The 14,416-nt window shown below is 44.1% G+C and overlaps 1 protein-coding gene across 3 annotated transcripts in view; it reads right to left on the minus strand.

Moving 5' to 3' along the window:
* Positions 1-14,416, minus strand: part of ZFAND3 (zinc finger AN1-type containing 3) — a 142,215-nt gene that overhangs the window by 13,712 nt on the left and 114,087 nt on the right. For all 3 annotated transcript variants that reach the window (XM_074537236.1, XM_074537237.1, XM_074537235.1), the window contains one exon: positions 13,597-13,767. In XM_074537236.1, the coding sequence (XP_074393337.1) occupies positions 13,597-13,767 (171 nt within the window). The remainder of the gene's footprint in view (positions 1-13,596; positions 13,768-14,416) is intronic.

Raw genomic sequence — 14,416 nt, forward strand, 5'->3', positions numbered from 1 at the left:
ATGTTTGACAACTTTGTATAAAGATGGAGCAGCTTATCTATTCAAACTTGTTTCTTTTTTCCTGTTTTTCTGCAGATTATTTCTAAATTAACTGAGTAAATCAAATCACTCCAAATTTATTTTGGCACAATCCAAACAAGTGCTTCATCTCCTGTGTTTATGGACCAGCAGTTCTGTTATCCAAGTTAAGAATCTGCAGCTGCTTTTCTTCCACTTTTTTGATTACTCAATGACAGTGAGACTTGCTGCCATTTTATCAGTAAGTACAGTCTCTGCTGTGTGGATGTATTTTGTTTCTGCTAGTGATTGATAGGAGTCTGTTTTTCTCTCCCTCTTATCCCTGCGCTTAGACCAAACAAAACAAACCAACAGTAACAGCAAGAAAAGAAGTTCAAGAGATTGTTATAGATTTATACAGAACTAAATGAGAAACAGGGATGTGAAAAATAAGCACAGTAACTAGGAAGGAAATGTGTGCCCTTCTAGAGGAGCAGGCTGTGGTGAGCCATGTGCTCCACCCTCAATTCCAGGTGCTCAGCACCCCAAGGTGGCTCTCTGGCTGAGCTGCAAAGCTGGACTCTTGTTTCCTGGCTCAGTCTTACTGCTGTAGAGGCCACTTGTGAACTGCATCCCTTCCAACCAAAAAGCAGGCAAACATCAGTACTTGCCAACATCTCACAAATTAAAATTGCAAACCACCACATTCTGCCTTCACCTCTGCCTGAGGTTAGAGCTCACAGCAGCCTCCCCCAGGAGCAGCAGCGAGTGCACAGCTGTTAGGCCAGATGCATTCCAGGAAATTGTCGCTTCTTACAACATAACCCAGGCCAGTAACATTCCAAGAAAAGCTTTCTTGTCCACACAGGCAAGAAATATGGCTAGCAACTGTTTGATCGGAATGCAACATGACTGAGCAATTATTTTTCAAGTGTGATCAAGCTGGAAGGTTTCAACGTCTTTCTGTCCTCTTAAGTACCTCCTCTGGCCCAAGGACAGGAAAACATTGCAATTCCTATCTGAGAAGCACACAAGCACATGGCACTGCTGCTGGAAGCTGCAGCCTGGCTTGCTCTGCAGGGCCCATTATCTCAGGCACCCCTCTGGCTGCCAAGAGCCAGGTGCAGTCTGAGGTACAGACACACCCATAAGGACGTGGCCAACAAACACCAAAGTGTTCGACACAAAAGCTGCTGCACAGCTGGCACACTACAATAATTTTTCTCTAACTGCTGACTAGAATGGATCATATTTCTCATGCAATTCCAAAAACAAGATCAGTGAAGAGTTCTGCGTGTTAGCTTGGTACCACAGACCTAGAACTGCTTTTTACTGTAAAACTCTAAGCCTCTTTCATAAAATTAAGTTTTGTTTTCTGTGCAAATAATTTCTATAGAGTAAAAGTTTACAGCCCCGTGTCTTTTAAAACTGTACATAACTTTATTTAGTAGCAATATAGTAGCAATCTAGTCAAGCAATAAGGGCAGGCCTAGAAATTTATAGTGTTATTTGCAACTAATCCACCTGCCTTTTTTACAATACATTTTCAAAACAGTTCAGTGTTTTACAGCTACTTCCACTCACACATTCAGTGCCCTCAGTTTTAAACCAACTCTCTGGTAACCATCCAGTTATGACACCACTGAGGCAACAACTTCCTTTTCAGGTCAAGGATCAGAGGCAGTTGATTTCAGAGTGCTTGCAAAAATGCTGTAACAGAGTAACTAGAAGAATATGATTCCTGCAATTCTTTGATGATAAAACTGACCCCTAAATTTAATATTAAATAAAAATTATTTCAATACAATCATTATTGACACTGAATTATTGGAAGAGCTATCCAGCCCAAATTAGAGAACACTGCTCTCTGCAGGACTTGCCTGCTCTTACTGTCACCTACAAACCATGCACAGGAAGCTGATTTTGTTTGAGTGGTGTTGATACAAAGGTTATCCCATCAGAGGTTCAAAATGAGAATTCATTTAAAAATTTCTCTTTCTCACTGGAGCTTGCAAAGTGCATCAGCAATTAACAATTCCTATCACTTCTCCCAGTTTGCTGTGTGAAAAGGCTCAGAACTCGTCTTACAAATTGCTCTTTTGAAGATCAAAGAAAGGGAAGCTGAATTTGTCTTGTGTGTGCTCTGGATGAGTTTGTAATTTACTGGAACTTTCAGAGGAGGCTTGGCAGCACACTTGCTTGACAGCCCCGGGGCACAGGATTCAGGGGAGCTCTGTGACTCTTCCCTTCTGAGTTCCTTCCTTAGCTTTAATTGGCACCTCATTAGAAATTAATGAAAATTACATCCTCTGTTCTTCCTGCTTCGGGCACAGAATGCTACAAAAAGGCCCATCACAATTCATAACACATTCAATTTATACAGCAATGGCTCTTAAGCATTATTTATGAGATGTGAATTTCTTGTCAGCAGTTAGTAACTTGAACACAGCGGAAGAAGAATGAAAAAAGATCTTGAGAGTATGTGTGTATGAAAACAAACAAATCTCTCTACATCTGAAAAATGTTGTGTTTGAATTGCTGGAACTCCCTTCTCAGTAGTGAATTGTTGTTCTTCAGAGCAAAGCCCTGCAGCACTGTCAAATCTGTCTAAAATTCCATGTAGTGTCAAGGGAATGAGCTCAGCAGTGTCACCTCCCTCTGGACAGGGCTTACAGGAGCCAGGAGAGCCAATACAGCAGCCTCCAAAGATCTCTGAGCTGGGGTAAAGCACCTGTCACTCTCTCTGTCTCCTTTCCAAAAAGGCTGTGTCCTGTTGGACAAGTCCCAGTTAACTGGATCAGCATTTGCAGATACATCTACATTGAAACATTGTTCAATATGTATATATTTTCCTTTCCACTATGTCTCACTAAAAATCTCACTGGAGGATTCACCAGGACAAATCATCAAAAAATAAGATGATTTCCAGTACTTTTAACATTAGGACAAGAAGATACACAACAGGAAACAATTAAATTGTTGGTCTGTGGAGTGATTTGGATTTTAACAGGACTGTTTCAGACACAGTTTTAGATCAACATTTTTATGCTTTAAATCCTTTTTCCTTACATCCAAGCAAACACACACGCTCATCATTCTGAAGATGGTGTCTGCCTTTTTATCGATCCTGATATCAGATTTTCTCTTAATGAGGAGTTTCCCCCATTATTTCCCATTGCTTTAGTTCAGGATTAAGATGCCAAGAATTTAACAGCAGTGGTTCAAAACTCAGTTCAAACAATGTTCTATGCTGACCATTACTTTTGAAGAGTGTATGTGCTTATTTTACACCAGTTGATTCTATCTCATCACCTCCACCTGACCACACATCATTCATTACTGGTGCTTCACATTAGGATAGAAAAGTATAACCCAGTCATGTGGATTTAGGAAATATTTTAAACAAAGGACAATTTGACAGATTTATTCTACTGCATTTCCATCACATCCTTTCAGGGTTTTTGAATGGGCTTGTCATTCATGACCTAAAGCAACCTAATTTTACAGACAGCAGGGCAAGCTAGCAAGAATGGTTCCTCAGGCAGCATCTTTAAAACTGACCAGGGACACATGCTGCTGATCATTGGTAAATCAGTTTGGGTGATGTGAAGCTGAGGTGCCCAGTGCTCCTTCTTCTTAATAGGAAGCATTTGGCTTGCTTCTTATGAAAGTTATTAAAGGTAAGTGGCACAGGGTATGCCCACATTCACATCACATCAGAGCACAGATAATATACCCTTACTGCACACAGTATTAATGAAACATCATAACTGCACAGGAACCAAAGATTTCCAGTTTTTTCAGCCCTCTTGGACACATGGAAATAGACTCTTGCCTTCTATTTTCTCATTAAAAGTATAGAATAGAAATATTTATAATACAAACTATATTATGTGTAGGATGTAATACAGGAATGCAAATTTTCCTCACTTATTGCTGAGGAATTCAGAATTTTTTCACATTCATGTTTTATTAACACATTTTATGAACTTTAACAGAAGTATTTCCATAAAGCTATATATATCCACTAGAAGAAAATTAAAGAATAAAAGAACAATTTCTACAACATTTATATTACAACAGTATTGAATTATGGAACTACTTCATGAAAACTTGAGAGGAACCAGCTAAATGTATCTGTAATCCAATTTACAGAAAAAAGAGGCAGGCCTTATATAATTTTAAAAACATTACTGATCAATGAAAGGGCTTTTTAAAAGTTGCTTCCAACTTAATTGCTCTTATATAGCTCCAATATTGCAGAATGCAGGAAAGATTAATCATGTTACATAATGGTTAAGCAATCGTTTATCCAATCCACCCCAAAATTCAAACTCTCCCACTATTTGGGACCATTATGCTATTTCAGTCAGGTGCCTGTGAGCAGCCTGAGTTGCTGTATACTTGACAATGGCAGACCAAGAACAGAAATTGCTGCCTCTATCATGCTGAGCAGAAAGAGCCATACCAAAATGCATCAGTGATAGCTCTGAATTTCTTCAGTTTGATCAAAATGTTACCAGGTGTTGTGGTGTGTTGCAATATCCTGTTTTACCTTCTCCCTTCCCCCTCGCCCCTCGCTGAGTGTGCCCTGTCAATCAGGCTAACATACCAGCAAGGCGTCGTGTGATAGGTGTCCCTAGTACCTGGAGACCCTGCCCCTTTACCTGGTTGGTGACTCACCTGTCCCCTCCCCTTCCCCTGTCCTGAGCTTAAAATGTGAATGAGACCATGCGGCTTTATTCTGTTATCAGCAGTAGCCCAGTGCAGACATATCTGTGCTCATGGAATAAACATCTGGCTACCTTCTAGCAGAATCCGCTCCCTTCTTTTCTTCACCATCGCCAGAAGCTCTCCCCTGAGGAGAACGGAGTCCTGTCTTGTGCCCCGCTGCACTCTGCCGCCAGCCAAGGTATCTTTGAGGTATAACACCGCAGAGCTGCCTGTGGCCCAGCAGCGAAGGTCAGAACTGGCCTAGGCACCATCTAACTGGTTATATTGGGATACGTATTCCAATATATTGGCGTCCCTGTGGGTGGCTCGACCCTGAGCCGGAAAACGGACTCGCAGTTCCTCAGAGAAGCTTCTGCCAGCCGTGCATCCAGCTGAAAGGAGCCTGGCTTCAAGACTCCCAGCTAGAGACTTTGGGAATACTCCCAGAAAAAGTTTCGTGGACTGTTCGGCGCCTTCTGGAAAGCCCTGCTTCATTGTGGTGAGCAGATTTCCAGAGGGAGAAAAGGGGAGCCTCTCTTGCACCCAGAGAGAGGTCCTTTTCCGGTGGAGGCCTGCCTGTACCCAGCCTACAGCTTCCATTTCACGTGAGTATCTCTGCTTTCGGTAGAGCAGAAGCTCAAAAACAGACTCTGCCGCGAGTTCTGTTCCTTTTTTGCCTTTGCATTTTGGCTGCGCAGCCCCACAGACGAGAATTCATAGCGTTCTAGTTTAGCTTTCCTGCTGCGTGTTTCACTGTTTTTTAGAATTCGCGCCGGAGCGGGATCGCTCTCTGCCCTTCCCCCCCGGCTCAGCAGCGTGTTCAGACACGTGTTAGGAGATTTTCTTTCTCTTTCTCTTTGCGGGGGAGGGGGGGGCTCTCTTTCCACGTGGCCGGGGGACTTGCGGTGTTGGGAGTGCTCTGCACACGCGGCGGCAGGGGGGGGGGCGTCCCGGTTTCGGCTGCCACGTGGAGCGGCTGCTCTGTCTGCTCCGCGGGGGTGCTGCATTCCACCGCGGGGGAGGCTTTGTGTCTGCCTCTATTCGGCAGGGCGTGCCCTGCTGCTGCTGCCCGGGAATTTTAAAAGCAGTACATACAGCTGCATTGTGAAGCTTTTGTCTGCTCGTTATCGCTTTCTATCTGTGGTTTTTTTTAGAAATTGGTAGCTGATTTTAGCTTTGTTTTTGGTCAGGCGGGATTAAGTACTTTGCTTTTTAACATGGGTTCCAAACTTAGCATTGTACAAAGGGGAGTGTATTATGATATTGTTAGCATTTTAATCAAGAGTAATGTGAAATTCTCTAAAGGAAAATTGAAACAGTTTATAAGATGGCTTTTTCTGCAGTTCCCAAACATTTCCCCTGAAGAAATCCACAATATTCAATTCTGGGATAAAGTTGGGAATGAATTGATAACCTTAGGACAATCTGGCAAATTACCCTCAGCTAAATTTGTGTTCTGGAGTTTGCAAATTCGAACAGCATTGCTCAAACAAAAGGAAATGGAGAAAAAGCCAAATGTAAAGCCATGTGCCTCTGCTCTCCCTGTTCCTCCCTCTCCCTCTAAAACCCCTAAACCTCTTTCCCCAAAAAAATCCCGAGCACGTGTTAGTTTTTCGGAGAGCAGTGATGTCCAAAATGGCCCCCAGTCCCTAGGGGGTCCACAAGATGGTGGGTGCCACGTGGCATCTTCCCAAACCTGTTCTTCTTCTTCCCAAAATCCTCTTAAGCATCCCAAAATTCCTGCCCCATCCCCCTCTCCTCCTGTTCCTCGTGACACCTTCCCCCCTATCCCCGCCCCCTGCCAGCCCCTTGACCCCGCCCCCTGTTCCCACGGTTTCCCCGCCCCTTGCCGGCTCCCTTTCCCCGCCCCCTCCCCGGGTTCCCACGGTGGGGACACACCCACTGCCTGTCCCCAAATCTGTAGCTGTGATCCCAATGCTTCTGATTCAAGGGATACAGAGCAGGGGACAGCAGACCCAATGCATGGTGTCATGTTGTCACTGGCCCCTGTTACGTTTCAGCCTGCAGCTCAAGCAGGAGCAGCCCCAACTGCTAATTGGAGTTCTTTTGGACGACAATTGATTAAAGAGATCTGTAAATCTCATAAGGAACATGGTCCACACAGTCCATATTTCCGTGGCCTTTTAAATTCTGAATTAAGTAGGACTGTTGTGGTTCCACATGATTTAAAACAAATTTTTTCATGTCTCATGACATCCACGGAATTCAAATTATGGGAATCAGCATTGAAACAACTGCTAAAAGATGCTCTCCCAAGCTTACAGGCTGATCCAAACACAGCAAAAGACAACAATGGTAACCCCATTACTATTGACCACCTCTGTGGTGAGGGTCAATGGTCTTCTCCCTCAGTCCAAGCTGCTGCAATTCCTGCAGAAACACTTGAGAAAGTAAAGGAAGCAGCTGAAAAAGCATTCTTTTCCCTCCAACCTGAGGGGCCTTTTGAGCCCTATAGTAAAATCAAACAACTACCATCAGAGCCTTTTGTGAAATTTGTAGAAAGGCTAACTAGAGCCATTGAAATACAAGTTAAAAAGGAAAATGCAAGAGAAGCAATTTTAGAAGAAATAGCGTTTACAAATGCAAATGAACAGTGTCGAGCAGCAATCCTGAGCCTTCCTATGGAACCTTCCCCTACATTAAAAGATATGCTTCTAGTCTGTAACAGGAAAGTGCCTCTGATGACTGTTGCTGAAGACACCAGACCAAGGCTGCTGCCAAGACCACTTCAGCGTGTTGCTGTTGCCAGCCCTGCACCTTCTCTTTCAGCACAGCAGTACCCTGGGCAGCAGCGGAGACCAGCAATGGTTGAGCCCACTAAACCATGCCTGCTTTGTAATAAGCTAGGACACTGGAGTAACCAGTGCCCCCTGAAAAGGGAATTTGATGAATTTAAAAATAGCAGGGGAGGAGAACTGCAAGCCCTCCCTGGGGGTCAACAACAAAAAAACGAAGAATAAAGCGCCAGCCTGCCAGGCGTGCAGACATAAAAGGAGCAGGCCAAGAGAATAAGGGTAGCAAAATAAATCAAGCGCGCAATAATATTAACATTTGTGTAAGTGAAGTAGGTGTTTCAAAGACCAAGTCTGCTAGCCCACTGTTGAAAGTGAAACAAAATAACCTTTGTTATGATTTAAGTAATTCTGTATTAACCGCATCTTCTGTCAATGAGCCTTACAGGTTGCAGCTGACAGAGTCACTCCACCTGAAGGACACTGACTGGCATATTGTCTCTGTAAATCCTGAACAGAAAGGTACTTGGAACCAAATTTGTTGTAAGTACATCATCACTGGGGACAAAAACACACCACAAGAGATCGAAATTGCTCCGGGAATAACAACATCAGATCCCGAGCAATTTGTTCTCAGCCTGCACTGTTTCCACCCACCCCTGTTTCTTCCCAAGGGACAAATTGTTGCTCAAGCTATCCCTGTGCCATCTTTACCTGAAAATGTCGATAAACAAGGGCCCACAGTCGCCCGGGTCCAAGTTATTGGGACAGATAAACCCAAATTGTGGTGCAATGTCAGTGGGGGTGGGGAGTCTAAATGCATTGAGATGCTTGTAGACACAGGTGCAGACTGCACAGTGATTCCAGTACAAGACTGGCCAGCACACTGGCCTTTACAAAATGTTGCTGGTCACCTTCGAGGTGTAGGAGGTCTGCAATTGGCAAGGCAATCCAAAAGCATTATTCAATTCGAGGGTCCAAACGGACAATTGGCAAATATCCGTCCATTTGTGTTAGATTATTCAGAACCTTTGTTAGGGAGAGATTTAATGGCCCAGTGGGGTGTCACAATTAATATTCCAGACTCTCCACAGCATCTTTGTGCAGCAGTCATTAAACAACAGCGCCCCATCCAAAAACTTAAGTGGAAAACAGACGAACCAGTTGATGTGAAACAGTGGCCACTCAGTAAACAAAAAATAAAGGTGCTTGAGGAACTAGTAGAAGAGCAACTAAGAAAGGGCCACATTGTGGAGACCATGTCCCCATGGAACTCTCCAGTGTTTGTCATCCAAAAAGCTGACAAAAAGAGGTGGCGACTTCTCTGTGACCTCCGACAAATTAATAATGTAATTGAAGATATGGGTTCTCCTCAACCTGGTATGCCATCCCCAACAATGCTTCCCCAAGATTGGAAATTAGCTGTTATTGATATTAAAGATTGTTTTTTCCAAATCCCATTGCACCCTGATGATGCACCGCGTTTGGCATTCTCTGTCCCTTCTATCAATTCAGAAGCTCCTATGAAAAGGTACCATTGGACCGTTCTTCCTCAGGGCCTAAAGGTATCTCCAGCTATCTGCCAGTGGTATGTCTCTTCCCTGCTTTCCCCAGTTCGTGCAGCCGCAGAGAAGGCCATCATCTACCATTATATGGATGATATCCTTGTGTGTGCCCCCAATGATGATTTACTAACACATGCGCTTGACCTAACGATCGATGCATTGATTGTTGCAGGGTTCGAGCTCCAGGAACAGAAAATTCAAAAGATGCCACCTTGGAAGTATTTGGGCTTAGAAATTGGAAATAGGACCATTGTTCCTCAAAAACTAGAAATCAATCCAAGGATCAAGACCCTTGCGGATGTCCACAAGTTGTGTGGGTCTTTGAATTGGGTAAGACCATGGCTTGGTCTGACTAATGAAGACCTTGCCCCTCTTTTCAATTTATTGAAAGGGGGAGAGGACCCAGGTGCTCCTAGGTCTATTACCCCAGAGGCACGGAAAGCTCTAGAAAAGGTTCAGATTGCAATGTCCACAAGACAGGCCCACCGATGCCGGCCTGATCTGCCATTCAAATTTATCATCCTAGGTAAGTTGCCACACCTCCATGGAATTATTTTCCAGTGGGAGGAAAAACAAACACCTAAGGCAAAGGACACACCAAAAAAGGACCGGGACCAGAGGGACTCTCTCTTGATCATAGAATGGGTTTTCCTCAGTCACAAAAGGTCCAAGAGACTGACAAAGCCTCAGGAACTGGTAGCAGAACTGATCCGGAAAGCAAGGACCCGGATCAGGGAGCTAGCAGGATGTGATTTTAAGTGCATTCACATTCCAGTTGAGTTAAAATCAGGTCAAAATACTATGAAAATACTGGAACAATTGTTTCAAGAAAATGAAGTGTTGCAGTTTGCTCTGGATTCCTACTCAGGACAATTTTCGGTAGCACGGCCCGCTTGCAAATTGTTTGAACAAGATGTTCAATTTACTTTAAAATTAAGAACTGCTCTAAGTAGGAGACCTTTAAAAAGGGCTCTGACTGTCTTTACAGATGCGTCCGGGAGGTCCCACAAGTCTGTTATGACTTGGAAAGATCCTCAAACCCAGCAGTGGGAGACGGACATTGCTGAGGTGGAAGGTTCACCTCAGGTTGCTGAATTGGCTGCGGTTGTTAGGGCTTTTGAAAGGTTCTCAGAACCATTTAATCTGATTACAGACTCTGCATACGTGGCAGGAGTAGTATCCAGAGCAGATCAAGCAATACTGCAAGATGTATCTAACATTGCACTTTTTGAATTGCTTTCCAAACTGGTAAAGTTAGTCACTCACCGAGAGCAACCCTTTTATGTGATGCATGTCAGGTCACACACTGACTTGCCAGGGTTTATCGCTGAAGGCAACAGAAGGGCAGATGCTCTTGCTGCACCTGCAGTGATGGCCACTCTCCCAAATGTTTTTGAACAGGCAAAAATCAGCCACCAGCTTTTCCACCAAAATGCACCTGGCCTGGTTCGCCAGTTTAACATCACTCGAGAACAGGCCAAAGCGATTGTGACCACATGCCCAAATTGCCAACAACATGCACTCCCTACAGTGAGTACGGGAGCAAACCCAAGGGGACTGAACAGTTGTGAACTGTGGCAAACAGATGTAACACACATACAGGCTTTTGGACGGCAGAAATATGTTCATGTTAGTGTAGATACCTTTTCTGGAGCGGTCTATGCTTCTGCCCACACAGGAGAATCATCTATTGATGCTATTAAGCACCTCTTACAGGTTTTTTCTTTCATGGGCATCCCCAAGGAGCTGAAAACTGATAATGGGCCTGCTTATAAATCCAAGGAATTCGGGAGCTTCCTGCAGCAATGGGGAGTAGAGCACAAAACTGGCATCCCCTACTCCCCTACAGGTCAAGCCATTGTAGAAAGAACTCACCGTGATATTAAAAGGGTCCTGGACCAGCAACAACAGGTTCTGAAGGTAGAACCTCCCCACATCCGGTTATCCAGGGCACTATTCACAATCAATTTTCTGAATTGTTCTTTTGACAGCCTGAACCCACCCATCCTACGCCACTTTGGGGGGAACAGTCACAGGTTCATGAAAGAAAAACCTCCAGTTTTAGTAAAGGACCCTGAGACTTGGAAAATGGTGGGACCTTACAAATTGGTTACTTGGGGACGTGGATACGCCTGTGTATCCACCCCCTCTGGTTTAAGGTGGGTTCCTTCCAAATGGGTAAAGCCCTATGTTCCCAAAGTCTCAGAGAAATCTGCAGAAGCACCCCAGGTTGCTCACGCTGCCTGGAGAAGAAAACGCCGCGCATGTTCTCTGGAGGAAATTCCATTTAAGCCTCCTATCTGGAATAGTTTGTAATATATGTTTGTCTCAAGTTTTTGTACCAGTTTAGATCCCACTGTTCGTGTGTAGCCTCGAGACGTCATGAGACCGAGCCTGCTTCTCGTCCTACTCGTGATCATCCCACCTGCGATCTCCTACATAGTACCGCAGCCCAAACCACATATGGACTACCTCGATAAAAGTTCTCAGACATCAACAGAGAAACTGACAACGAGCTGAATGGACTTTTCAATGGCTGGGGACTCTCGGGCTGGTTGGGATCTATTCTGAAAACTGTAATTTTAGTGCTGTTTATTTTAGTTGTAGTTATTGTAGTTTTTAGCATTGTTTTTGGAGTAATCAGACGCATGGTTCTCAAGTTAATCTCAAGCTCATCTCCCCCTCCTGAGGTCTACCATTTGGAAGCCCTCAGTGCTCCAGTGGATGACCTGGAAGCCTCAGTAGAATCATTCTGCACCATAAACACAGCCCTCTTCTTTTTAAACAAAACTACGGGGAGATGTTGTGGTGTGTTGCAATATCCTGTTTTACCTTCTCCCTTCCCCCTCGCCCCTCGCTGAGTGTGCCCTGTCAATCAGGCTAACATACCAGCAAGGCGTCGTGTGATAGGTGTCCCTAGTACCTGGAGACCCTGCCCCTTTACCTGGTTGGTGACTCACCTGTCCCCTCCCCTTCCCCTGTCCTGAGCTTAAAATGTGAATGAGACCATGCGGCTTTATTCTGTTATCAGCAGTAGCCCAGTGCAGACATATCTGTGCTCATGGAATAAACATCTGGCTACCTTCTAGCAGAATCCGCTCCCTTCTTTTCTTCACCATCGCCAGAAGCTCTCCCCTGAGGAGAACGGAGTCCTGTCTTGTGCCCCGCTGCACTCTGCCGCCAGCCAAGGTATCTTTGAGGTATAACACCGCAGAGCTGCCTGTGGCCCAGCAGCGAAGGTCAGAACTGGCCTAGGCACCATCTAACTGGTTATATTGGGATACGTATTCCAATAACCAGGCACTTCAAAGTATCCTGACACATGACTTCCATAACAGGAATTTCAACATTACAGCTTTTGATTTCATGTTTGGTGGCTCCACATATCATGTAAGTTCTGTGCCAGTGCTCCAATATCAAAACAAAGCCTTATCTCATGTCCAAAAGAGCCCAACACAACAGTAATCTCTAGAGCCTGAGGACAGACAGACGCTGAAGAAGAGAACAAAGCATAACGCAGAATCTTTGCAGCTTTCTATCGCTCCTCTTCACTTGGCATTTGGTATTCAGTATAGGATTGTCTGTCTTTGTAACTACCTTAGCCCACCCTTCCTCTCCACACTGCTGCTCAGAAGGACATGCCTTCTCTCCAGATAATGGTTTTAACACAAGATGTTGTATTTCACAGGTGCAACGTGAATTGCACCTATCATGTGTGCAGATCCTTTGGAAATTGTCCCCTGCTTGAGACACAATGGAGTAACTGAAACAAACTTCTCCAAATGTATCAATAAAACCACTGTCAGAGAGTTCAATGCAACCTTCAATACATGATTATACGAAAAAATAATTAGCAGGTAAAACTACCACATGCCATTATCACTGGGTCTAACAAGCACATTTAAACCAGTTAAGAACACAATTGTTCCATGAAGGAGAGAGCATCTCCTTTGGAATCCAGTCACATTAATTATTGTTTCAGAAAGATTATTTGCATTTAATGTGAAACCCCAAATTAGCTGCCTGCACGGGATTATTGTCTTCAATTCAACTACCTGAACAGTGTCATCAACTTTGGAAAAGACAAGTTGGATGATTATAGGTGCATGGTGAGAAATAAGTCTTACGCACACAAACTAAGTGTGAGAATGGAAATATTTTCAGTTAGAGGGGGTATTTGGATTTAAGTTTTTAATATTTATGTAATTATAACATGCAGAAGCAGCTACTGATCTATGTTCCTTTACACCCTATAGAAACCTTCTTTGCATATTTACTGATGTGCTTTGTGCTTCCTCTCCTGTCAAGTGGGTATGATGCCCTTCCTGCCTTACAGGGAACTTCTGAAGCTGAATTCATTAATATCTGGCATTTCTTGAGACAAGGCAGTACATCAAGGCCAAAATTTTAAAGGGGAAATCTGAGGAACTAATTATGACGTTTTGCTACCAATGGAAGCTATAGCTTCTGTTTAAAGCACTTTTGCAAGGTGAAAAGCGCAAGTGTTCTCTGTGTTTCCGCGTGTGACCCAGACCTGAGCACGGCTGTGACTGCCAGGCTGTACTCACCACAGCGACACGATCCCAGCTCCTGCTGTACTAGCTCCAGTTTTGTTTGGCACTGGAAGCATCGACGTCTACTCTTCTGTTTGGATCGACTGGTTTCTTCAGGCCTGTCATTACTGTCATCCAGTAGCCGTGGCCGCTTCACAGGAGAAGCCTCACTCTCCGACTGTGAATCTGTTGTATTCACAACAAATATTTTAGGAAAAATATTAGAATTTCCTTGCTGAGGCATCCCTTTAGACAGACTGAAGGTATATTGCTTTCAGCTGGTATACTGCTTTCAGAGGTATCCCACCAAGCAGTGTGATACCTCCCATTCTATTGCATATGCATGTTTTCCTAACAACCAAAATGAGCATCAAGTAAAGGACAAATTATCTTTGTTCCCTATAAGAACCCCTCCTGCTATCAATACTGAGTATAAAGTGAACTGATTAGCTTCCTTCCAGCCTTGGTTGGGTCATATGGAGACACATGTAGAGCATTCGCCATCCTAAACAACTGCAGGCTTCATCTGTCATCTCATTTATTTTCTCCTGCGCTGCCTTCGGTGTCCCCACACAAACTGACTGAAGTGATTGAAAACAACTGAGCACAGGTTTGACCTATTTCCTCCCTGGACAGGAGGGGAGATTTTGCAAGCACAGCATGTAAATTGTATATCTTATGACTGAAGGCAGTACATGAAAGCACCATATCGTGCTTCCCTCTCTTTCCACATGGATAACAATTTAAATGTAAATTAGCATACACCAACAATACAAGCCCAAACAAAATAAGCATGATCTGTACATACATCCTATAAATTCCAAATGCCCAGCCA

The sequence above is a fragment of the Zonotrichia albicollis genome, chromosome 3 (genome assembly GCF_047830755.1).
Source record: "Zonotrichia albicollis isolate bZonAlb1 chromosome 3, bZonAlb1.hap1, whole genome shotgun sequence".
Taxonomy (NCBI): Eukaryota; Metazoa; Chordata; class Aves; order Passeriformes; family Passerellidae; genus Zonotrichia; species Zonotrichia albicollis.